Source organism: Macaca thibetana, chromosome 4, assembly GCF_024542745.1.
Source record: "Macaca thibetana thibetana isolate TM-01 chromosome 4, ASM2454274v1, whole genome shotgun sequence".
Taxonomy (NCBI): Eukaryota; Metazoa; Chordata; class Mammalia; order Primates; family Cercopithecidae; genus Macaca; species Macaca thibetana.
The window spans coordinates 115445994-115472288 of record NC_065581.1 but is presented as its reverse complement, the minus strand read 5'-3'; the positions used below and the strand labels follow the sequence as shown (position 1 = coordinate 115472288).

Sequence of the window (26295 nt, the reverse complement as noted above, 5' to 3'; positions counted from 1 at the left end):
TATTGAAAAACAGTAGTATCATCTGAAACCTTTTATTAGACACCCAGACTCCCATGGTGATTTGCTAGGCATAGCATAATTCAAATAAAAATTTCATTATCTTTGAATACCACTTTTAGAAACTATAATAAAACACCAATCTGGTACTGGGTGGGTACCATAATACAGAGAGGCAAATCTTCTAGGTTAGAATATACTTCTAATACAGAATATGTAGAACAAAGATTATAACTTTTTATATTCAATGCATACTTCAAATACTGGAACTTTTGGCAACATGCAACACTAATAATAGACTCAAAGCAACACCATTAAGACAAAGTCACTGCTATAATGTAACAGGTGTCTCACAGGGTCTGTAAGAAGAACCCTCAGAATATGGCTGTTGGATATCTGACTTAAACTGTGCATTGCCCTTTGCTCTCTGACATACAGAGCAAAAATGATTACGTTTCATTAAACATGTGACCTTGCTTTGGCATAGACTTGCCATCTTACCCAACTTCTTTCCTCAGATTTAGCAAGTTTCACTCCTTACACCCCAGTTTATCCATGCCTCTGCACTCAGTATTTCCTCTGATAGACCTCACTGTAGGAAAGAAGCATGAATAGCCCATACAGGGCTCCCAATCAAGCTGCTATAGTGAGTTCACACTCTCTTGATCCCAAATATATTGTAATGATTGATAGAATATAAAAAGAAGAAGCCAAAGGATTTACCAGCTTTATTATAAAATAAGAGCATCCTCATGCATGGAGGAATTCCTGAGTGGTGAGCAATGACGAATCCACAGGCCAGCTGGGCTCTGGTCCAGAATCCAGTAGTGGCAGCCAGGAATAGGACAAGGTAAAGAAGACTAGAAGTTCCCTGGCTAACATGAGGGCCAGACCAGGCTCAATGCTTTAAACCAAGGCCTGGGGTGAGAAGCCACACTTCCCCTCACTTTCAAGTAAAGGAAGTTAAACGTAGCAACTGCTCATCTTCTGCCTGGAACTATGCCTTTATAAGAGGCTAGAGATGTAGAGAGATGGAAAAACAAAACCACAAACTCACAAGTAAGAAGTGAACCAAGCTATTTGCTCCTTTGTAACCAAATGTGTAATATTCTCCTTGCTCTCATAAGATGGGAAGTAAAACTAAGACCTGATTCTGGACTGAGGATGCAGGAGTCCAGATGATAGTAGCCACACAACCACTAGAGTAAGACAGAGGGTGAGAAGGAGGAAGAAATGGAGACAGAGAGAGGAGAGAGGCAGCAGAGAGAGGAAGGAGACGGAGGCAGATTATGAATCTCCCACCCAAAATGAGCCTACAGACCATACATTCTAAGGAACATGGGGAGAAAAATCCAATACCAAGAAAGGCAGGCAGCAAAATCTAGTATTGGAAAATGAATACACTCCAGATGGCTTTAAGGAACAACCTGACAAAGTCTTTAAAATAAATGTGCCTAGGATGTTTGAAAAGACAAAAGAATGAATAGCTTCCATTTAAAAAGAGCAGAAAATTGTAAGAGAGACATGAAACAAGGACACGAGGATATCTTTAAAATAATTAAGTAAAAATGAAAAATATGGTTATTGAAGTAAAAATTTAAGAAATGGATAAACTCTAAACTAAAGTTAAAGAGAACATTAATGAATTTAGAAAATAGTCAAGAGAAATTCACCAAGAATGCAATACAGAAAGAGATAGATAGATAGATAGATAGATAGATAGATAGATAGATAGATAGAGCAGTAAAGAGATATGGAAAAAATATTGTAAAGTTTCAATAGGCATCTAATAGGAGATCCAGAAAAAAAGAGAATGGAAAAATGTTAGGGAAGAAATATTTGAAGCAATTAAAAGACAAAATATTCTAAAATTGGAGATATGATTCTTTATTTATTTATTTATTTATTTATTTATTTTTGAGACGCAGTCTCACTCTGTTGCCCAGGCTAGAGGGCAGTGGCCTGATTTCAGCTCACTGCAAGCTCCACCTCCTGGGTTCATGCCATTCTCCTGCCTCAGCCTCCTGAGTAGCTGGGACTACAGGCACCCGCCACCATGCCCGGCTAAATTTTTTTTGTATTTTTAGTAGGAACAGGGTTTCACTGTGTTAGCCAGGATGATCTCAATCTCCTGACCTCAGATCCACCCGCCTGGATGGTCTCAATCTCCTGACCTTGGATCCGCCCACCTCAACCTCCCAAAGTGCTGGGATTACAGGCCTGAGCCACCGTGCCCAGCCTGGAGAGGTGATTCTTCATACCAAAAGTATACTGGGAGTACCGAACAGAATAAACAAACTTAAATATTCACACAAGTATTTTAGAGTGAAACTGAATATATCAAGGAAAAGGAAACAAAGCAGATGACCAATGAAAGAATCATAATTAGGCTCATAGCAGACTTCTTGCCAGCAACAATGGATATCAGATGACAGTACAGTAATATCTTCAAAGTGTTGAGATAAAAAAATTGTGAACCTGGAATTTTATACCCAGCTAAACAATCACTGGACTGACCTTTTTCAGACACAGAGTTTCCTACTTACTGACTTCATTAAAAGCATTACTAAGATATGAATTATGGGGGAAATTAAGGTACAAGGGCATAAAAAGCAATAGTGAACAGAGCTGTTGAGTAAAACATGTTGGTAAATGAGTTGAATATTAAGTGTTAAAAGTTGTATGTTTAAAAAAGATTACGATTAGCCAACTTTAAAAAGAAGAGGTGAGTGGTGTTTAATGGATAAAGTTGCTAAAATTCATCTCAGATTTGGAGGAATATAAGAAAACTAAATTACTTCATGCTTTATTAGAAAAAATTTAGTCAAGTTTGAATGTTAAAAAAAATTTAATGACTTTTCCGTTCACTCATCTTTCTCACCATCTATTTACAAATGAATTTTTAAAATTCTGTGCCCTTCCTCAGACTCTTTCAGTAATGAAAGTATCTTAAGCTCCTTTGTTATTTTTATTTTCTTAAGTTGTAAGAGTCATCCATGTGTTTGAAAAAAAAAAAATCTTAGAATGTTAAAAAAAATGTAAGGGTAAAATGTAATCCTTAGATTCTAAAGCAGTAGAGGACAGGGAAGGGATATTATTAAAAACTCTATTAAACCAACAGAAGACATGAAAAGAAAAAAGATACAGGAAAAAAAGAATAGCAAATTTTAAAAAACACAATGTAAGATGCAGAAATAAATCTAAGTATTTTAATCTCACTAAAAGTAAATGATTAAATTAATTTATTAAAACTAGAGAGGTTCATTTGCTAAAAGTAGAGGCTGAAAATAATGAAATTGGGGAGAGTTACCAGTTAAAAACTAAATAAATTTAGCGTAGAAAAAATAATATGACACATTTTAATTTTTACTTTTTATTTATTTATATTCTGAGATGGCGTCTCACTCTGTCACCCAGGCTGGAGTTCAGTGGCATGATCTAGGCTCACTGCAACCTCCGCCTCCTGGGTTCAAGCAATTCTCCTCTCAGCCTCCTGAATAGCTGGGACTACAGGTGCACACCACCACGCCCAGCTAATTTTTGTATTTTTAGTAGAGATGGGGTTTCACCATATTAGTCAGGCTGGTCTCAAACTCCTGACCTCAGGTAATCCACCTGCCTCAGCCTCCCAGAGTGCTGGGATTACAGGCGTGAGCCACTGCACCTGGCCATTTGACACATTTTAATATAAGGCAAAGGCATTAATTTTTTAAAAATCATAAAAATAAACAGAACTACCAAGAAGATATTCCATATAAGTATTAGCATAGTTACCTATTATAAAGGAAAATCAACCCAATTATTCATTGGCCACTTAAAGCCAGAGTGCTTACTGTGATGTGTTATGTACAGTAGATGCCTTAATTCATAATGTAATTAAAGAATCTTGGCATTCATTGGTTGGAGATTCCAGCTTGAATTGTTTAAACACAATAAGCAAACCATTTTAAACTACCCTAAATTAAGAACCTCTGAAATAAATTTACAGTAGACCATATCATGGCATGATAGAACTGTGGCCTATGGAACTATGCCTTTATAGAAGGCCTTTAAACTGTATTACAATAGTATGGGTTGAAAACTTAAAGTTAGAATCCCAAGTGTGAAGTTTACCTTGTGTTTCATTTCTAATCACTGGCATTAAAGACAATAATAGCTCTCTCCCACCCCTTTTTCCTCAGTATTCAACTAACCACTGGATTCAGTCCTTATAATTTATGATTATGTAAAATTTATGCCCAAAAATTTTTGCCAAAATATTTTAAGGTCATTTTGATGTCCAATTTGGTAAAAAATTTAGGGCACCTAGTGGTTTTATAGGTAATTCCCAGTGGGGCTAACCTCTGCTGAAAGGCATTCTTTGTGCTAAGGTTTCAGACATCATAGACAGAAGGAAAATGATTGTTAGCCAAAAACACTATAATGGTGAGCACTAGTGACTGATAATGTATTCCACTTTTACCTTTGAAAATGTTTGTACAAAACTGGGTTGGGCCCCGTGGTTTTGCACTAAAATCTGTAGACTTTTATTCGCCTAATAAAATGACCATATAACCTGGCAAAATTCTGTGTATTTGGCAGCTCTTCCTGCCCCAGAAACTGGAAGAGCATTGAATCTGCGAGTGTGGCTTTTAGAAGGTTCAGAGAGGAATTAGGGAAGCCAGCCCAGCACCCCACCTGTGTGCCTTCCTGAAGGCCAGGCTGGTGTCCCCAGCGTTTAATAGACTCACAGGGCCTCTATTCATTCCGAATAGATAATGACAACTAACATAATCAAGGAATTGACACGCTCTGCAGGAAATGCCTGATAATGACACTGTAGACCGAATTACAGCAACTTACATTTCTTTCTGATAAATGATGCTATGTTTTTTAAAAAATATTTTTGGCACTTAGAAAATAGATCATAGTATTTAATGCTATTGAATATAGTATTTAATATAGTATTACATATAATATAGTATATTACAGTATTGAATATAGTATTTAATAGGACATAGTATTTAATGCTATCGTACATACAAAAAACCTACTCTTCCCCTTGTTAACGTGGATGTGGTAGCTCCCTCTTTTCTTTGAAGGTAAAGTGGGCAGAGGAATAGAATTGTCAACAGCTGGACTACAGAAGGGAGAGGAAGAGGAGAAAGGTTTTCTTACATTCTTGTTTTTTCCACAAGGTGCTCTTTAATCTTGGGAGCCAGCAGTCATGACCCAGTCCTTGAGATCAGACTTCCTGGCCCTGCTTATATAGCGAAGTGGGGAGCAGTGTTAAGAGCCGGATGTCCACACTGAGGCAGGCAGAACACAGAGTGGCAGTGGGCAAGTTGAAGCATCTATGACATGATGAAGGGCCCATGGTGCCCCAGGAAAAGGCCCCAAATCCAGAAGTAGGTGACATAAAAGCTCATGCTAACAACCGGACCCGGTGACTGGCTGGATATTCACCAGCAAGAATATTCCGTTGGAGGAAGTACCTAGTGAAAGCAGATCAGACCACTGCCACTCTGTGTTCTGAACCAGGAGTACTGAGCAAGCTACTAAGACAGAGGCTCAGATACAGGCAGCAAAACATAGCTTCAGTTAAGAAATGGAGAACCAGGTGGGCCCAAAACTCAGAAACAAGGAAGAAGTACAATGGGCAGAACTAGGGCACAGGAATAGGGTCATGCTAGCTGATCACGTGCCTTTTGTGTGTGTGAGAGAGACAGGGTGTCACTCTGTTGCCCAGGCCGGAGTGCAGTGGTGCAATCACAGCTCACTGCAGCCTCGACCTCCAGGGTCAAGTGATCCTCCCATGGCAACCTCCTGAGTAGCTGGGACTACAGGCATGAACCACTATACTTCCAGCTGATTTTTTTTTTAAACTTTTTTGTAGAGACAACTTTTTGTTGCCCAGGCTGGTGATCAGATGTCTTGAGCCTCAGCATGCTGGCCTAAAGCAATGATTCTCAGATCTAGAACCTTTATATCAAATGAAGCCTTACAGAGAACCCAATATGTAAACCCAGGCAAAGCAGAGCTCGTCTGGCTTGGGTAGGGCAGGAGGTCTTGGAGCCCTACCCATCCAGCACCTCCCCAACAGACCCTCTGTGTACGTTGACGTTTCCTTTTACTGGAGCTCCTTACATTCCTCTTTTCTGGGTCCAGGATTAGCCATAGGATTGGAGAGGGTTGAGCAGCCCTGGCTGTAGAGGAAAGAAGACTCCAGAAGCTGGAGAAGAATTCAGGATCTGACAGGAAGTTCAAGGTGACCTCTGGGAGCCTTCTGAGAAGACAAAGGGCACACAACCTGAGCAGTGTCTCTCTGCCTCTCACCAAATTACAGTGGGCCCGAACTTTGCTCATTTAATGAGATAGAATTAGTAAAGTCTCCAGTGTACTTTTCATTCCTTCCACAAACTTTTACTGAATAAAACGATTGATACTCAATAACGGTTAGTCCCTTCCTTTTTCTCTCCCTCCCTCTCTCCACCACCATTAGACCTCATTTCTTTGGATTAAAGGACTGATTTCCACTAAAATGCAAGTATTTCTTGGAAACACATTGAGCTTGATAACTTATTTATTTATTCTTCTGTGAGCATTAATTTATGAAATCATTTCCACCAGACAGCTAGTTGAGAGCCACGTTTGATGGATGGGAATCAGAGACGAAAGCCAGAGAGAGCCCCAGATGACTGAGGGATGAAAGGCCCTCAAGAGACTGGGGAAAGGCGGTAATGACAGGGGTCACACTAACACAGTCACACCCAGGACAGTGTCAGATTGGAAGAGGGAGCAGTGCAGACCTGAGGGTGGCTGAAGAGGGTTGCCTCAAGGAGGGTCCCCACTGTGGCCAAAGAGATCCTTGTAACCAACTGAAAACAAGTGGACAGGACTACCGCCTGCAATCCACTCACAGTGGGCATTTCTTACACTCAAACTATGCCATAATATTTTATAAATCATAAGTTTCAGAATACATGTGCAGGACATGCAGTTTTGTTACATAGGTAAATGTGTGCCATGGTGGTTTGCTGCACCCATCACCCCATCACCTAGGTATTAAGCCCAACATGCATTAGCTATTTATCTTAATGCTCTCCCTCCCCAACCCCACTGACACTCCCCAGTATGTGTTGTTCCCCTCCCTATGCCCATGTGTTCTCATTGTTCAGCTCCCACTTATAAGTGAGAACATGGAGTGTTTGGTTTTCTGTTCCTATGTTAGTTTGTTTGCTGTTAGGATAGTGGCTTCCAGCTTTATCCATGTCCCTGCAAAGGACATTATCTTGTTCCTTTTTTATGGCTGTATAGTATTCCATGGCATATATATACCATATTTTCTTTATCCAGTCTATCATTGATGGGCATTTGGGCTGATTCTATGTATTTGCTATTATGAATAATGCTGCAGTGAACATTTGCATGCATATATGTTTATAGTAGAATGATTTATCTTCCTTTGAGTATATACCCAGTAATGGGATTGCTGGGTCAAATGGTATTTCTGGTTCTAGATCTTTGAGGAATTGCCACACTGGCTTCCACAATGGTTGAACTAATTTACATTCCCAACAACAGTGTAAAAGTATTTCTACTTCTCCACAGCCTCGCCAGCAACTGTTGTTTCTTGACTTTTTAATAATCGCCATTCTGACTGGTGTGAGATGGTATATCATTGTGGTTTTGATTTCTATGCCATAAATATTGAACTGGTTTTCCACTTCGCATTTTTCCTTTTCCATAACCACAGAGTCAACATCTTATCTGTCTTGGTAGGTAATGCTCATTTATTATCTTCTGTCTGTAGTTTACAGGTTTTTCTGAATGATTTTAAGAACTTCAAGTTCCAGTAGAGAGAATGAATGAATGACTTCTCTTAACTGGACTTCTATCACAAAATCATGGCTAACTTCATGCATTCCAAAAAGTGATCAAGATGTCATTACAGGCAAACTTTTTTTTTTTTTTTTTTTTTGGCGATGGAGATTCGCTCTGTTGCCTAGGCTGGAGTGCGGTGGTGTGGTCTTGGCTCACTGCAACCTCCGCCTACCAGGTTCAAGCGATTCTCCTGCCTCAGCTTCCTGAGTAGCTGGGATTACAGGTGCGTGCCACCACACCTGACCAATTTGTTTTTGTAATTTTAGTAGAGATGGGGTTTCAACATGTTGACCAGGCTGGTCTCGAACTCCTGACCTGAGGTGATCTGCCCACCTCAGCCTCCCAAAGTGCTGGGATTACAGGCGTGAGCCACCGTGCCCGGCCTCCAGGCAAACATTTAAGGCAAGCTTTTTTGGTTTTGGCTGTAAGAAAGAGATGCCAATCTGTCCCACCCCTAAGGAGCAGAAGAGCCTGAAAAACCAAGAGGCCAGTTGCTTCCTCTTGCTGTCTTACATTTTTGTATTTCATTTTTCTTTCTAAGGTGCAGTGAGAGCCCAGATCTATTTATTTTGTCTGTTTCTTCCCATGTTGCTCGTACTCACAAATTTCTACTTAAATTTGCCTCCTGGCTTCTTTAAGAGATAAACTGTTGCTGCAGTAAGGTTAGGGTAAGGAAATTACCTTACTTAATAGCTGGTAGGTCACCAACTGGTGATTGCTGGTTATGGTGCCTTGCTGTGCAGTCCATGAACTAACTTATTTAGTGAGAGATTTTTCTGCCGATTTGCCATAGCCTTGAGGGAGAAAAATTGAAATCTCCCACAGAGGCAGGAATTATGTTGCCAAAAAAGGCATTTTTAATATTTGTAGACATTTTAACATGTTAAAATGTTGCATTAATGTTTGAGTCAAAAGATAAGATTCCATTTTGAAGTTATAGGGATTTGCAATCAGTATTTCTAAGGTTTTTTGCCATTAAGTTTTCCTTTGCATTGATTTTATTTCAGTTTCTCCATCTGTACATGATTCATGGTGTATGTGCTTGAGGTGGGTGGAACTTGCCCTTGCTGAACAATTTTCAGTGTAAGAAGCACTTAGTTCTCTCCCAGTACCCCTTAAGATGATAATAAGGACATTTTAAGGGGTCAGATACACAACAGTGAGGAGAAAAACAAGGTTGAAACCCTTAAATCTGGGAGAAGGCATACAATGTTGGTAACTGATAAAGTTGGGCCGGGAAGCCACAGTCTAGAGTGCATTTGGAGGAGAAAATACAGCTGAATAAGACTCCAGGCTTATTTGGAAATGCCCGGGATGATGGATAAAGCAAGAGACTGACAGCAGAAGGATGGACTGGAGATATCTATATGGAAGAGGAGCCCTTTATTTCATCCCTACCCTACCCGGGAAAGCCCAGCACCCAGCAGCTGTCTACTGGGTGAAAAACTGATTCATTCTCAAGGTATTAGAATGTTTCCAGAGAAAAGACCTCCCAACCTGGCCATTAAATAATCACCAGCAGGGTGGTGCAGCCCACTGTTTGATAAACTCTGCCAATGTCAGCACAGCTCTCCATCAGTGTTTCCTGACTCATCATTAAATACGAATGGACAAGAAAACATCCGTAGCTATTTGAAGAAGGACTGCACCTTAAAAGACAGGGGCTAAAATAAGCAAATGGAAGCAATAATCCTAAGGGAGACAAATTTCAGGAAAAAGAATAAAGCTTCAAGAGGGAGCTTTACTTAGTTTCCTCAGAGGCATTAGAGAAAATGTTACATCCATAGATAGAGCAGGATGTTATAAGAGGAAATCAACATGCATCAAGAAAGAATGTTTAGACATTAGAATATGATTGTCATGATCAAAAATTCAGAGGAAGGACGTAGAAGATCAAAAAATCTCTTAGAAGAAAAGCAAAAAGACAGAGTAAGAAAAGATGAAAGAGTAACAATTATAAAAGATCATTCAAGCTTCAAAAACCAATTAGAAAACTAGAATTAAAGAATGCAGAAAACGGAGAGAAAAATTATTTAAACACATACACACACCAAAAAAAACCAATATCTTAAGCCCCAGATTAAAAGGGCCTGCTAAGTGTTCAGCACAATGCTAGGTCTACCATAGTGAGATTTCAGAAAATAGGATTAGAGAGAGAAATGTTAAAGAGAACACAATCTTCTCTGATGTTAAAACACACACACACACACACACACACACACATATCACCTGCAAGTTATTGAGAACATTATTAGCAACTAATTCCTTGTAAACTAGAAACAGCAAAGCAAAAAGTTACTTGAGGGATTACTGCAGAAAAACGAGAGTAAAACAAGCAATAGTCAGACATAGAATCCAGTTAAATGGGATTCTTAACCTCTGAGGGACACAACTGAGAGGCAGAGCAGTGTAGAACAAGAGATAGTTGCTTTCATTATAACCTTTTTTTTTTTTGACATGTACATATTACTTTGACAAACATTTTTTAATTTTTTTCAATAGCACATACACATCAAATAAGATTTTAAGACCAAAAAAGAAAAAGGGGAAAATCCTTAATTCTGCCATCTCAGACACATTTAAATTTTTTTTAAATTTACTTTATTCCCATCTAGCTTTAAAATATAGGTTTTTAAAAAAAAATGGGGTTGTAGTCATATTATATATATATAATTTTATCCTGACTTTCTCAGATAAGCATTTTTCCTGTAGTTACATATTCTTTGTAAACATTTTAAATGACTGCAACTATTTACAATGACATGTACTACAATTACCCTAATCTCTATGACTGAATTGGTTGTATTTTTGATCTTTTAGATAGAAGTGTGATAAATAGTTTGTTATAGAAATAGAAGCCACCAGTTTGTCTATTAGCCAGTTTGATTCCATCGGGAGGTGTTATTTTTATCTGGTTAGGCACCACGTGTTTTCCAGGCTCTATGAAACCATCGTAGTTGTGGGCTCCATATCTCTGAAAAGCATCAAAACCCCTTGAACCTCAGAGACTGTGGTTTCTTGTTTTAGTGACACTGTGTTAACCAGAAGAAGTGCAGGGCTATTTCTGGGGGAGAGGCACTGCAGCTTCCACCGGGTCCTACCCACAGGCATCTCAAATGCTTGTAAACTTTGCTGTAGTTCATTGAAAAGACCCTACCAAAAACCTAATGAAAACTGAGCTGGATACTAGATTGGTCTTCATCTTATAATGGAACATTTCAGCATAAAACTGACTCTTTTGGCCAGGTGCAGTGGCTCACACCTGTAGTCCCAGCACTTTGGGAGGCTGAGGCGGGCAGATCACGAGGTCAGGAGTTCAAGACCAGCCTGACCAACATGTTGAAAACCTGTCTCTACTAAAAATACAAAAATTAGCTGGGCGTGGTGGCACGTGCCTGTAATCCCAACTACTCAGGAGGCTGAGGCAGGAGAATCGCTTAACCTGGGAGGTGCAGGTTGCAGTGAGCCGAGATCGCGCCACTGCACTGCAGCCTGGGAGACAGAGCAAGACTCTGTCCCAACCAAAAAATAAAAATAAAAAATAAAAACTGTGACTATTTCTTTGTCTTTAGTTCAATGCAGTAGAAATTGGAAACTCACACTCTTGGAATCCAAATGAATGATTTCAAAAAAATGTTTGGTCTCTTGTGTCCATAAGTGTTTCAGTTTCAGAATTTAAGAGCTTCATTGGACTAGTGCCCCCAGTGAGTAAGGATATTCGCTAAAATAAATGTAGATATGCCGCCATAAAAATGAATGAGATCCTGTCATTTGCAACGACATGGAGGTCATGTCGGATGGAACTGGAGGTCATTATGTTAAATGAAATAAGTTAGGTACAGAAAGACAAATTTTGCATGTTCTCATTTATTTGTGGGAAAAAATTAAGATAATTGAACTCATGGGGATAGACAGTAGAAGACTGGTTACCAGGGACTGGAAAGGGTAATGCAGTTGGTGGTGGGGGAGAAGTGGGGAGGGTTAAGGGGTACAAAAACATAGTTGGACAGAATTAGTAAGACCTAGTATTTGCTAGCACAACAGTGTGACTATAGTCAAAATAATTTAATTGTCTATTTTAAAATAATTAAAAGTATATAATTGGATTGTTTGTAACACAAAGAATAAATGTTTGAGGAGATAGATACCCCCCCCAAAGGATGTATGCTGACAATTCCAAAGACATTTCTATTTTTGGGGGAGGCCAAGGAGGGTGGATCCCCTGAGGTCAGGGGTTCGAGACCAGCCTGGCTAACATGGCAAAACGCTGTCTCTACTAAAAATACAAACATTAGCTGGGTGTGGGTGGCACACGCCTGTAGTTCCAGCTACTCAGGAGGCTGAAGCAGGAGAATTGCTTGAACCTGGGAGGCAGAGGTTACAGCAAGCTGAGATCGTGCCTCTGCACTCTGGCCTGGGTGACAGAGCGAGACTTCGTCTCAAAAAACAAACAAGCAAAAAGGCATTTCCATGTTTATTTTCCCAATAATTTTAAAGCCAATTTGTTTATTAAGGATTTACTTAACTCATATGAAAAAAAAAATGAAATAATTAAAGTAAATGTAGCATGATGTCCCACTTACCCAGAAATTCTTTATCTGCCATCCTGCCATCAGACACATAGCCATAAACTCAGAAGTGGTGTAAAGGACCACAAAGCCACTACGGTAGATGCCACAGATATTAAACATCCAACATTGCAAGCTGTACTTACAACAGGGAGAGCAACATGCTTCTCTGGCTGATGCTGGTGCTTCCTGGATGGCTGTATTGAGAAGAATTCTGAAGGACACTTCCCATCTCAACTACAGTGTGTCATCAGTGATTCACGCTAGACATGAGCATGGAACGGGAGAATGATGGTCATCTGCCGTCTGCTACTTTCAAATCCATTAAGCCTCACTAAAAAGTCTTGTTTGACTCCTCTGGTTCTGGCTCAAAATTTTTTACAAGGTTGAAAAAGGCTTACAAGGAAGAGTGTGTGAGGCAATAAAAGTTAGCTTAGACTACGTCCATTCCATTTAGCCCATTAAACTTGTACTCTGATTACCATGGGCCACATATGGGTCAAGGATTTGGGTACTACCTCAGTGGTGAATGACACTCAGCCATTTTTCTCTGTCCCACTTCTAACACAGCCAGCATAAGAAACCATCCTTTTCCATAATATCCATATTTTTAGCGTGTGAAGACTGGCTCCAAAATCAATTTTAAATCCGCATTGGAAAAGAGCTTTTTATGTCATCGTATTACATTGTGTCATGTGCAGAGTAATATGAGCTATAAGAAGTCCAGAGTTCCACGGTGGTGTATTTTGCATAATACCGTTTGTGTTTCCATCAAATTGTGTTGTTGTTTTGATGTAACATAGATAGCATATTACATGTTTCCATATTTTTCTTCCCCTCTGTTTCCACTGTGAGTTAGCCAGAGTCACTATTTAAAAAAAAACTATCAGAATCACCAAGAATGGTGTTTTTGAATATAAGATTAAGGAAAAAGGAATTGAAATGCTGAAGGTATAATAAAGATGGCATAATCTTAACAGGTGAGTGGCAGGTAAAATAACGGATATAAATGATTTCTAATCTTAGTAAAGTGTCTATGAGGCAAGTATTATTGTCCTCATTTTACAGATGGAGAAGTTGAGCTTTTGAAAAGTGAACGTTTGCCAAAGACTCCACAACTCAAAAGAGGTACAGCCAAGGTTTGAACTGAGGTTTGTCTGATACCAGCCTTTGTGGTTTTCTCTCTCTGCCGTTCATGAAAGGTGAAAAGTTTAAATGATAAATGCAGAGTAAAAGCCTTGTATTAACTCATAAGTTTTAGAATCTGAGAAATTAGCACTTTTTCTAGATCTTGAGATTATAAAACTATTCTTAAAAGTTGGTTATTGTCAGGCGCAGCGCTCATGCCTGTAATCCCAGCACTTTGGGAGGTTGAGGCAGGTGGATCACCTGAGATCAGGAGTTCGAGTTTGTCTCTACTAAAAATACAAAAATTTAGCTGGGCATGGTGGCGGCTGCCTGTAATCCCAGGTACTCAGGAGGCTGAGGCAGAAAAATCGCTTGAACCCATGAGGCAGAGGTTACAGTGAGCCAAAATCGCGCCATTGCACTCCAACCTGGGCAGCAAGAGTGAAAACTCTGTCTCAAACAAACAAAAACGGTTGGTACCAGGTACATCCATCTGCAGTTTCATCGACTGAGATTATGTAGCTCAAGAAACTGAGGCTCAGAGATGGCATGATTTAGCTGAGGACACCCAGCTAATTAATCATGGAGCTGAGACCAGCACCCAAATCTCCTTTTCAAGGAACTTTGCATATGGCCTCTTAAGGATTCTGCTATTGAAAGCAGCCAGAAATCCTGTCTTTGAAAGCCATGGGCCATATGAACAAAACTGATCCACGTTTCAAGCATGGAGCTGTGTAAAAACACCAGTAAGTATTTTTTCAGTTCAGTGGCTTTCAGAGAAGGTGCTGTCTTATATAAGGATAAGTAAAATATGAATCGTCTCTAAGTTCACCTTTTGTGATAAAATTAACTCCACCTGGGATTTTCTTCCTTCCACCCTTTCTAAAATTAAAACTAGAAATCCAAGAAAGGAAGCAGTTGTCTGGTTCTTGAGCTACAGAGAAATAAATGAGCAGTTTTATGTCTCGGGCAGAAGCAGACGAGAGGCCTGTGGGCCTGGCAGTGCAGAGTGAGGAGAAGGAGTCAGGGCTGTGAAAATTCGCTGACAGGGAGGGAGTAGGAGGTGTCCAGGCCTCCAGCTCAGCGTCTGATCTCTAGAGCGAGCCCTCATGTGGGTGAAGCAAGTGTCGATGCACAGAGGAGCCCCTGCAAGGTGGGTGAGAAGGTTATTTCAAGATGCCAGGAGCACTCGGGCCAGCTTGGAACTCCTTTCATGGGCACCATGAGGAAGTCTGCCCACTTCTAAAAGAATCCTGGCCACTGGCAGGGAATGTTGGGAGCAGATCTAGCCTGAGGACTAGAACTAGGTTAGAGTGCCAGGTCCCAGCTGATGGATGAGGTCCCAGACAGACCCCACTCCTGGAGACATTTGGGTTCCAGCCAACAGTGAAGAGAGTATGCGATGTGGCACCTGAGCCCTGTCCCAGGGACCCTATCTGCCAGATGTGGCTGGCAGTGAATGGTCAGCATGGAAGGAAGCCCATGGTCACATCTGTCTCCTTTTCCTGGACCCAAGTGAGCACTAGCCCAGCTGGACTGGAGTATGTTAACTCTCCCCACCAGAACCCTGAGCCTGCTATTGAGACTAGGTGAGGAGGGAGGTGGCAAGGGAGAGGAAGGGCAAAGGCATGGAATGAATTACCTAATACATAGACAGCTCATGAAGAGTGACCATCCTCTCAGAGTCGCCAGAGGTTCTTTCAAATGCACATTCCTGGCCCTGCATTTCGAATGCCCTGGGAGTCTGGCCAGGGAATTCACAGTGTGTATCAGGTGCCCTGATTTTTATCCCTGTTCCATTGTCAATAAGAGTCCTCCAAGGAGAGCAAGGACGTGCAGACTGGGGCAACTCTGGAGGCTGCACTCAGAGAGGAGAGGTGGAAGGAAGAGCTGCTGGCTGGGAAGCTACTGTCATCATCCTGTGGGGGTGAAGAGGGGCTGTGGGTGTGAGGGTGAGAGAGGCCTCAGGAAGGACTCCCTGGAACTGGAGGCAATGACTGGGGTTTGCTCTGAGACCAGCCAGCCCTTTGGACTCAGAAGATGAGGGTCACCCATCACCATCCATCTGGTGGAAACATTACAAGAGCAAGTGGATAAAAGATGATTTTGCTGTAAGATCAGAATGGAAGAAGACGAACCCAAAAAAAAATCTAGAGGGAGGAAAGCATATGGTTTTTAAAATAGTACAGTTTAGAATACATTGCAACACAAATGGATTAATTTTTGTACAGTGTTGGCAATGAAAAAGATTCTCATAGTTATCTGGAATGCTTACTCAGAGAGACGATCTCATTTCCCTAATAATGCAAAATCTTGAGTAGCGTGGGGTCTTACGTTAAGACCCAAAGGGCTAGGCTTGGCAGGGAAGGGCACTACAGGGGTGCCCATGGTGTGTGCCAAGACTCAGGAACCAGAGGAGCAAGTCACAGATCAAGTGCTGGCAAGCAAGCTGGCTTGGCCAAAGTCATCAGTGTGGTGACAATCTTAGAGAAAAGTTTGAAATCCATATTAAATATTTTTTTCTTTTTTTTTTTAAAAAACAATCTTACCCTAGAAGCACTACATGGAAGGAAAAAATAAAGTTGCATAATCATTTAGAAAATATATGTGCTGAGAGAACTTTGGTATTAAAAGGTGATTATAAAACAATGCAGGATAGTAAATCTTGGACCAAAGATAAATCATGAACACCAGGGCAACCAAATGGTCCCAGAAGACTGAAAGGCATCCGTCAGAACAGCCCAGTGGAAGTGCAGCCATTGGTCTCATTTCGTTTCCCAGGAGGCTCAAATGTTGCTCACTAAAGGTCTTGGTTCTGCTAAGAGTGGACTGAGTAGGAGGTGCCAGGAGCAGTTTCCTGCAGGTCCCTGGTCCTCAAGCTGCCAAACAGCAGCATCCCTGCTTACTGTGGTTGTGGCCAAGCAGTTGGCAGCTCGATGCCTGGGGCTTCTCAGCTCATTTCTGCTTCCTCTGGATCTTCCGGTCCAGTCATCTTTATTTATATCCTCCTATAGCATTGCCATAGATGGGTTGTGATGAACGCCATTCGTCAACCTAATGGGCTCAAATGGAACTCTTTGAAATCCCCCAGCATGTGCCTTGGTCTAAGAAAATAATTCTTAACTGCACTTTTAAAACTAGGAATTTATGTCTTCCCATAAATTGACCTTGTGAGGTTATTTGTGGATTCCAATAGGGAAGTGGCCTTCTTAGGTCCCGGTGCCTCCTCCGCCTTCCCCTCACCAACCAGCTGATGCCCTCTGTCTACTCCTGCGAGCCTGGGGTTGCTGAGGACAAAACCCTGGCAGGCTCAGCAAATGGAAGAGGTGTCTGCTTCCTTTCTTGCTCTGGAGCTGTGTGTCTTGTCTCTCTCCTTCTGCCATTTATTCACTCACTCATTCAGTATCTATTGCACTCCTGCTTTGTCCAGGCAGGGTGCTGAGCACTGGAGATGCAGTGAACAGTCTGTGTTGAGGGACCTACACCTAAACAAATAAGCGCACAAGTACTAGCTCAAGGGCAGCTCTGGAGAAGCAGCAGGTGCCATGAGAGCCTCTGTAGGAGGCTCTGGCGGTCTCTGGTGCCCTGCTCCTCCTGTTACTGCAGGACTCTGGGGGCTGACTGCATATGTGACAGTTCTTTGGATGTCCCCCATCGCTTTACTCTGTCCTTCTTTGTGAAATCTCAACCTCAGCAGATGAACTCTGCTCTGGTCAGAATCACCCTAGGCTCTGCTTCTCACCCAGCTCCTGGCCCCCTCCCTGTTGCCACTGCTGCAGAGAGAGGCCACCAGGGTTACTGGGTCCCTCGGACTAAAGGCTCAGGCTCCAGGGGGAGGCCAGCTACCAGAGGACACCCTCAAATGTGAGGAGGGCAGGGGGCTCAGAGCATCCTCAAGGCAATGCTCAGGCACCCGCCCACACAAGCTTTGGTTTGTTTTACAGTGTGTAAATCTCCGTACAGTTTTCTCACGATAAATGTAAGATGCATTCATTGTAATAAAAACTAACACTTCAAAAAAGGAATAAAGGAAAAATTGACGGTATTCTCATCTTCCTTTATGCCAATCACCAGAAATAACTGCTTTCAATTGTGTGCTGTGTCTCCTTCCAGATCCTTTTGTGTTTATGTAAACATGTTGATTTTTATATTGTCCTACATGTTCGTATTATCCTGTAGTCTACTTTTATTCACTTGAAAATTTATCCAGGACTTTTCAGGATAGCACACACAGATCCTCCTCATTCTTTTCAGGTGTCTGGTATTTCAGTGTGTGAATGTACCATAATTTCTCTTAAAACCAATCCCCCATCCATGAACATGTAAGTTCTGCCATATTTTGTTGTAATTAATAAATTCATAGCAGCTATGAATATATGTAATATGTATATATACACATACACATACATCTTTCAGTGTCAAACTCTTCTTAGAAAGGTATTTCAGGTCTAGTGTCTCGCATTTTAATGAGTTTTCATACACAATGAGATGCTCTTAATCACCTTCACCACGTGGCTGGATGGACTGATGCGCTCCCCCATTCGCTTCTCATATGTTCCTCTCTGGAACCTGCACCTCCACTTCTCATGGTAAACTCAAGTGCTTGAGTACTCTCAATTGTGTTTTTTGCAGATTCTGTTTATTTCCATTGAATTTGTTATTGTAATTGTGTAATTTACTTAATTGGTATGTAAACTGAAGAAGTATGAGGGGATTATTGTTTTTAAGAAAAAGTGTAAATTATATTTCTCTCATTCCCAACTTGAACTAAAAAACTGTTACTAGCTAAACACCCACACCTACACACCTACACTTACACCGGTATATCAGATACAGTAGCTTCTACCGACTCATAAATTTCATCAACCGTGTTTGGGAATTATATCCACTCTTAATCTGCTTTGCCAATATTGTCTCTGGAAAAACATCCTACAGCTGTTTGGTTTATTTGTAGATTGAGTTATCTTTTCTCCTTAGAAATACCTGAGAACCAAGCATGCCTTATTTAGAATGTCTGATGTAATCTACCTTGATAAAAGTTGGTTTTGAGCCCTTCTCCTTACCCCCACCAAGCCATTTCAAGCTCTTGTAATGCCCTCAGAAAGACCATATCCAACTTCATATAAGAGAAATGGAAAACCTGGAAATCACAACTGTTGCCTTTGAAAGTGAGAAGGTGTCTGCATATAAACATCCTGCTACTTTTTAAGTTAATATAATGTTAGAAGTGATTTTACAGCCCCTCTAAAATTTACCAACCCTTATGAGACTGTTGTAGGTACTTAATTGTTGGATGCATGGATACACAGAGAAATACTAAATTCATGCAACAAACATTTATTAATTGCCAACTGTATACCTACAAATTGGCTAGCAACTGCTGGGGCCACCACAAAGCACAGTGGTTACAAATGCTCTCCCAAGGCCTGTGACCAAGCTTAAGACTTGGAGCCACCAGGAAATGCAGAGATGCAGTTTACTCAACAAAGCATGCACTTTCTAAAATGGCCCAGCCCTGTGTGTGCCTGGCCAGTGGAGCAGGATGCTGGGAGGCAAAAAAGAAGTTTTCTCCTGAAATCTATGAATTCTCTTCATCTTCTCAAGGTGTGCCCGTGTAATTCAATCACGAATTTTACTTAAACTGTGCGGCATTTGATAGAGCCTTGCAGAGACTACAAGACATCTGACTGCTGTGTTTTCTCTTCTAGGATATCAATGAGTGTATTCTTGAAAACTATCCTGAGTGTTCCAACCCCAGGTTATTTTACATCATTCCGTACTTTTGTGGACAACATCCCAGATGCAGGTAAGGGCTACAGCAGGCTCGTGGCATGCACGTGTGCACAAGGGAAAGAACCCCACCAGCCTGGCACTTGGTGGGAATCTTTGGTATCCCTAGTCTCTCAACCTTCTGGAATTCGTGTTCCTGTTTACTGTTAATCTTTCAAGATAATGTGTGAGACTCCAAATGTCCTATAAGTAATGAAATTTAAAAATCAGCGTCTGCAGAGGCCTCAGAAGACCACCATATAAAGCTTTGTAACTGGAACCAAACCCTTGTTTATACCTAAAACATACTTGTCACTACTCAACCCATGTTGTCTTTCTCTTTGGATAAAATGACAAAATGTCACATAAAATGCGATCGTGAAGACCAGGAACAAACACCCAGCCTGCTCCTCTACAGTGACTGACTTAACCAACAACCTGCCCTCGTGGCATGTGTCATTGAGTCTGAGACACTGGAAGCCCACACCCACAATCCCATGGTGGATACACTTAGTAGGCAGAGGAGAAAGTGTTTTATAGTGATCACCTGTCAACCTTACTTGAAGGCAAGACCTTCTTTAGAAAGTGACTTACTCAGATAGTCAGGACCCCCAGGGTGTGATCTGCCCAGGTCCTGCATGAGCACCCCTGCATACTTGTTAAGAACCCCCACCCAATCATAGTCTCATGTGTAGCTGCCTCCCCAGATGCTTCTGGTGTAGTTATAGTTGAAATCTACTGTGCTAGACAAATGTGGTAGCCTGGAGAAGAAATGGCAGCAACAATGAAGCATTATCTTTGCTTGGTAGAAAATCAATGTGCTACCAGAAGTGACATTATTCCCCAAAGGAAACATTAACTAGACGGTCCTTGTGTTTCTGAAAAGGCCAGATAAGAACTGCTACTTCTACACTGGCAATGCATTCGTTGTACTTTTTTGCTTATGCTATGATTTCTGCTTTGTTATTAGGCATATTGTTGTTATTCCTGTCTTGTTTCATTTGCCATAACAAAAGAGTTTGCTTATGGTCCAAATTACAGAACCAGGAGTGTTAGTTTTTGACTTCACCATAAGCCCCCTGAGTCCAGGTGGCCTCTCCCCTGCCCCAACCCTTGCCTCAATAACAAATACCTCCTGGTTAACATTTAGTACTTCAGGTATTGGGAAGATCTGGGGCTGGATGACTCACTTGCTGATCACAGTGAATATCTTTATAACAGGCAACATGATTTGAACTCCCTAAAGTATTTTTTAAATCGTGTAGTATTTTTCAGATTTTTCAATTTTCTAATCTTGGAGAGGTGACTCATAACACCATACCTTGACACACACACAATGATTTTTATAACTCTTTTATCATATCACCTTGCACAGTCTTTACAACAATGCTTTGAACTAGGTAAGGGTTATTATTATCATTTTTCAAAAGAGAACCCTGGCTTGCCCGATTCCCCCAAATGATAAATGACAGCCAGGCCTGGAGCCCCACTCCCGGGCTTTTCTCACTCTCCTGTCAGTTCAGAGAGCTGGTCTACAAATCAGATTAGGCTGTTTTCCTTCTGCAATCTAAACAAACAAAATAAAACAAAACAAAAATCCAAAGATTTATCTTTAACTCTTCCAAAGAATAAGATGATTAACAGACATGACCTGACACCTCTTTTGAATTCTACATAAATACTATGTCAGTCAGTTTTGTATTTCAAAACTTCTAAATTCATTTAATTGGTTCACTTTGGTCCTCCTATAAAAGCCGTTGTACTCACCCCTTGATTAGTAGTTGTTAGGATCTGACTGCCTGTGCCTGCTTTCATTAGTCCACACTACTTAAGCAGGGCCTCTGAATTCAAGGCCCTGGGCTCGGCGTGAAGCACGGATGAAAGTGACAGAGAAGGAACGGTGAGCAGGGCAGGACAGCAGCTGGAAGGACTGAGAAGGCTCTGGATGGGGCTACATCTGGGCTGGTCCTTGAGGGAAACAGGAGTTGGACTTATGCAAGTGAAGGTGGGAGGTAGAGGGAGTAAACTTTCAGCATCTTGTTGCTGAATTTCAAATACGAATCTCTGATTTTCAATAAATTTTTATATCCATAAAGGGAGCCTGGTGAATGGGCCCTTGAGAGAGCAAAGCTGAACGTGAATGAAAACTTCCTGCTCGTGGGGATTCTTGAAGAGTTGGAAGATGTGCTGCTGTTACTGGAAAGATTTTTACCTCATTACTTCAAGGGCGTGCTCAGTATCTACAAAGACCCAGGTAACTTCATTTGTAAGCAAGCTCTTCTCCATGACAGGTCTGTGTCCAGGGATACTCACCTTGAAAAGGCCTCAAGAAATAAAGGAGTGAAACGATCTCTTCTGATGACAAAGGGCAGTTAGTTCTCTGGGCTTGCAAAGGAAAGTTAGAACCAGGAGATGCAGATGCCAAAATCTTGAGCTTCATGTTCAGACATAAAATCACCATGTTCCAAAGGCTTAATGGCTCCATTTCTCCCTGTAGAAACTGAAATTGGCAACATTCTCCATCGACCTTGTCTTGAGCATGTTGCTGGAAACGGAAATTGGCAGCATTTTCCATCAGCCTTGTCTTGAGCATGTTGTTGGGGTGGGTACAAATGAATCCGTGTGTGCACACCTGGACTCCACTGATGGACACATGCATGAGTATGAAAGAGCCATCCTTGTGATGAATTCTCTCTGGCCAACTTCCATTTGATAACAGCACTCTAGTGTATCAAATCCTGACAGTGGGATAGATAGAGCAGCAAATTGAAAATACAATTATGATTTTATCCTAACAAACTGAGTGGTCCCCAAACAGCAGCAAGAAATTGAATGTAGCAAAGCAATTACAAGGGCTGCCTGTGGTATCATCGTAGGATAATTACTTTCAGAAATCCATCATTTATTTTTTCATTGTCATTTTATCCAAAGAGAAACAAACAACTTGTTTGTTTTTTCCTATTCTCCTTAATCGACTGCTGTGACAACAAACCTTGAATATACATTCAGTGATCTGTTTATTGTTCTGTTTTGTTGACCTGAGATGGAAGAAGACATTCTGCCCTGTACAGATAAGCAGCAGATAGGCCCAGTGGGGTGGCTCATGCCTCTAATCCCAGCACTTTGGGAGGCCGAGATAGGTGATCACCTGACGTCAGGAATTTGAGACCAGCCTGGCCAACGTGGAGAAACCCTGTCTCTACTAAAAATACAACAATTAGCCAGGTGTGGTGGCAGGTGCCTGTAATTCCAGCTACTCAGGAGGCTGAGGAGGGCGAATCACTTGAACCTGGGAGGTGGAGGTTGCAGTGAGCCAAGATCGTGCCATTGAGCTCCAGCCTGGGCGACAAGAGCTAAACTTTGTCAAAAGAAAAAAAAGAAAGAGAGAGAGAGAGAAAGAAAGAGGAAGGAAGGAAAGAAGGAAGGAAGGAAGGAAGGAAGGAAGGAAGGAAGGAAGGAAGGAAGGAAGGAAGGAAGGAAGGAAGGAAGGAAGGAAGGAAGGAGAGAGAAGAAAGAAAGAAAGAAAAAAGAAAGAAAGAAAAGAAAGAAAGAAAGAAAGAAAAGAAAGAAAGAAAGAAAGAAAGAGAAAGAAAGAAAAGAAGAAAGAGAAAGAAAGGCAAGAAAGAAAGAGGAAAGAAAGAAGGAAAGAGAGAAAGGCAAGAAAGAAAGAAAGAGGAAAGAAAGAAAGAGAAGGAAAGAGAAAGGAAAGAAAGAAAGAGAAAGAAAGAAAGAAAGAAAGAAAGAAAGAAAGAAAGAAAGAAAGAAAAGGAAGGAAGGAAGGGAGAGAGAAAACAAGCAGGTGAAAAGCTCCCAAATGCAGTATGCTGCCTCATATTCCACAGGGTTCCCGAACCCCACCTGCATCACTGGCAGGTCCCAAGGCCCAGGGAAACTGGTGTTTGCCCAGAGAGCCCTGGATCCTGTTGCACAAGGTTAAGGTGGCCCTACCACCATCAGGGACTTGCTGAAGGAAGGTGAATAGTTGGTGGAGGCTGCCTTAGCCTCCCAGCTCTCATTAGAGTTCAAATCCCATTTACCTGTATGTAGGAACATGACCAAAAGCTCCAGGTGTGCCCTGCAGATGTGTCTACTTAGCAGGAGATGTGGGTTGAATAGCTAGAAGCATAATAAACCTTAAATAGTGGGATTATGAAAGTAGGATTTCCTTTGCCTTTTTAAAAACAAGCCATTTAAAGAGTTTATATAATTTTAATGTAAAGAGTTTGATGTGACTGATTTTTCTTTCTAGAAGACAACATAAACTCCGTTCTTTGTGCAAGGAGAGGTCTTATCCTAAATTAGACTCCTTTGAAGAAGAAAGGTTTATGTTAATCATTTTCTTCTTTCAGCTTTATCGTGTTCTATGGGGTGTATGTATGTGTGGTGTGTGGTGTGTGTGTGTCTAATACACAGCCTGAGATAAAGGGCTAACTAATCCTGGTGACACATAAGATGAACGCTCTCCATAAAAGATATTATGGCTTCCAACTTTGTTAGTGTCTGCTCAGTCATTTGCTCTGAGAGAGGTCAGCTGCTATGGATGAAGAGAGGTTCACATAGTGAGGAACTGAGACCTCAGACCAAGAGCCACGTGTGTGAGCCATCTTGGGAGCAGACACAATGGCCCCAGTCAAGCCTTCAGATAACTGCAGCCCCAACCAACATGTTAATGGCTGCCTCATGAGAGATCTCAAGCCAGGACCACCCAACTAAGCTGCCCCTGAATTTCTGACCCTAAGAGCCAGTGTGTGAAATAAAGGTATGTGTTTTTATTTTTTTTTATTATTGTTGTTTATTTTAATGGGCACTGTCTTGTCCCAGCATTTGGGAGGAGGAGCCAACATGAGAGTCCTCTTCCAGTTACATCACCATCCATTCTGAGGTCTGGAACACACACCATTCACAGGATGCAAAACCCAGCACAGGGGTTGTGGACCTGAGAACCTAGATAAGGATATTTTTATATTCATGCTTTTGAATACAGATAAACCACCTATAAAAAGCTTAGCCCAGAGGACCCACGTAGTGGCTTTTGTCGGTGTATATCATATTGACTTCCTATTTTCTCCATTTAAATATGTGTCTTCTCAGAAATTGTGGGCCTTCGTTCCGTGATCTGAAAGTTCATTAATTCAAGGAGAAAAGATTTCTGAAAACCAAGTTACTATTAACTCTTTTACCTTCAGCCATGATCTTTCCACCTATAAATTAAGATTATTTTTCCCTCAGAGTTTGGCACAGTAAATATCTCAAAGAGAAGAAAGGACATCTGGTATTCCTGTGTAGTGGGATGAAAGGTTTCCATAAGCCAGGCCACTTGGCCAGTCCATGCGGTCCAGCTGGACTAGCGGTTAAAACAGTGAAACGCTCCTATACGGCCTTCAGGGTGCACCTGCCAGCCTGGCTGCCCGTCCTTGTTACTCCCACCTTTTCCAACAGCGACGTAACGAAAGGACTAATTCATGGCACAGGAGGGATCTTCAGGACCCCGGGCCAGTGTCACACTCAGCAACTGTTGTTGGTTCAGTTCTTGAGTGGAACTGGTTGTCAAATACTTTAAGTATCACCCCACTGTAACTCTCTCAGCTGCCACACATTACATGCCCAATAAAATGAACCTTTGAGTTGTTGCTTCAGTAATTTCTACTGTGTTTTGTGTTCTCTTGGGCATCTTCTTGTGATATGTTTCCACAGTAACACTGAAGACCAAGCTAGTCCACAGTTCCTCTATCCCAACAAGTTTCCATGTCCCCTGAGGCAGAGGACAAGAGATCAACACACAACTCCGGCCAGCTTCTCAATATATTTTAGCCTCAGGGAAGACTTAGCACCCATACTGTTTTCTCATCACCTCAACTGAGTTGGTGTCAAATAGGTTAAAGAAAGAACAGCTGCAAGTTTCTAGTTACTTCACCATCTCATCTCTGTATTTTTAATCTAAATTCATGTCTTAGGGCATGCTAAAATCATTACTCTTGCCCTTTATTGAAGAATTTGATAACCGAGTAGATTAGAGAACAGAGAGAAGAAAAACTAAAATCTAAGATACTGATTTAAGGGATCTAGTGACCCTTAAGTCATTGTAGATTAACTAACCATCTGAAGAGCTGAATTAAGATGCAAAAACACCACTGGCCATTTTTCTTTGGTGTCTGTCCTGTTATCGAAAAAAAAAAAAAAATAGGAGTTTACTGATTTTTAGTAATTCCTCTCTAGCAATACTAAAAATATGTATACCAGTCTCATTACAGAAGAAAAAACACTAATAGCTAATGATTATTTGGAGAGCTAGTAAAAATCGTAATGTCTGTTAGTCATATGGGTTGTCACTTATTTTAGATTGAAATGATATTCATTGATTCTTTCAAATCAATACTACTTGTCCCAATACTCACCATTTAGACAGGTTAATAACCTTTCTCAATAACAGCTTAACTGTCTTTTCTCCTGTTCATTTCTTATATAAATATATGCTGACATCAAGTAAATTTGTCTCCTACCAAAAATATTTGAGAAACTTAGCCTTTAGAACTTTTTTAAACAGTGATTTTATATTAATATTTGCATTTTATAGAGACAGAATAGAGTATCTCAGAAGCTTAGGATAGTAAGTACTTGAGATGAAATAAAAATTAGAGTTTTAGCAAGACGGATAACCAAGAGAATATAATATGCTTGGTATTTCTTCCAGCCGGGGCACAGCTGCTGATATTGGGACAAGTACCGTGGAGTGGGCATTCAGAAAACACTGCTCAAATCCTGACCATGAGTTTGAATTAGGGAGCACCAAGGCCCCAGCAGACTTTACTGGCTAGGAGCAACCTCAATGGTTGAACATAAACATAATTATTATATATGATCACATATGTATTCTTATACATAATTATTTTTTATTGATTAATCTCTATTATGTTTGTTCATTACTTATCACCTTTTAAAAATGAAAAACTGAGGCCAGACATAGTGGCTT

At 41.0% G+C, this 26295-nt stretch overlaps 1 protein-coding gene across 1 annotated transcript in view; it reads left to right on the top strand.

Moving 5' to 3' along the window:
• The window catches only part of UST (uronyl 2-sulfotransferase), a 317391-nt gene that overhangs the window by 240443 nt on the left and 50653 nt on the right, over positions 1-26295 (top strand). Inside the window, exons 6-7 of the mRNA XM_050787162.1 lie at positions 19265-19362; positions 21422-21579. Of these exons, the coding sequence (XP_050643119.1) occupies positions 19265-19362; positions 21422-21579 (256 nt within the window). The remainder of the gene's footprint in view (positions 1-19264; positions 19363-21421; positions 21580-26295) is intronic.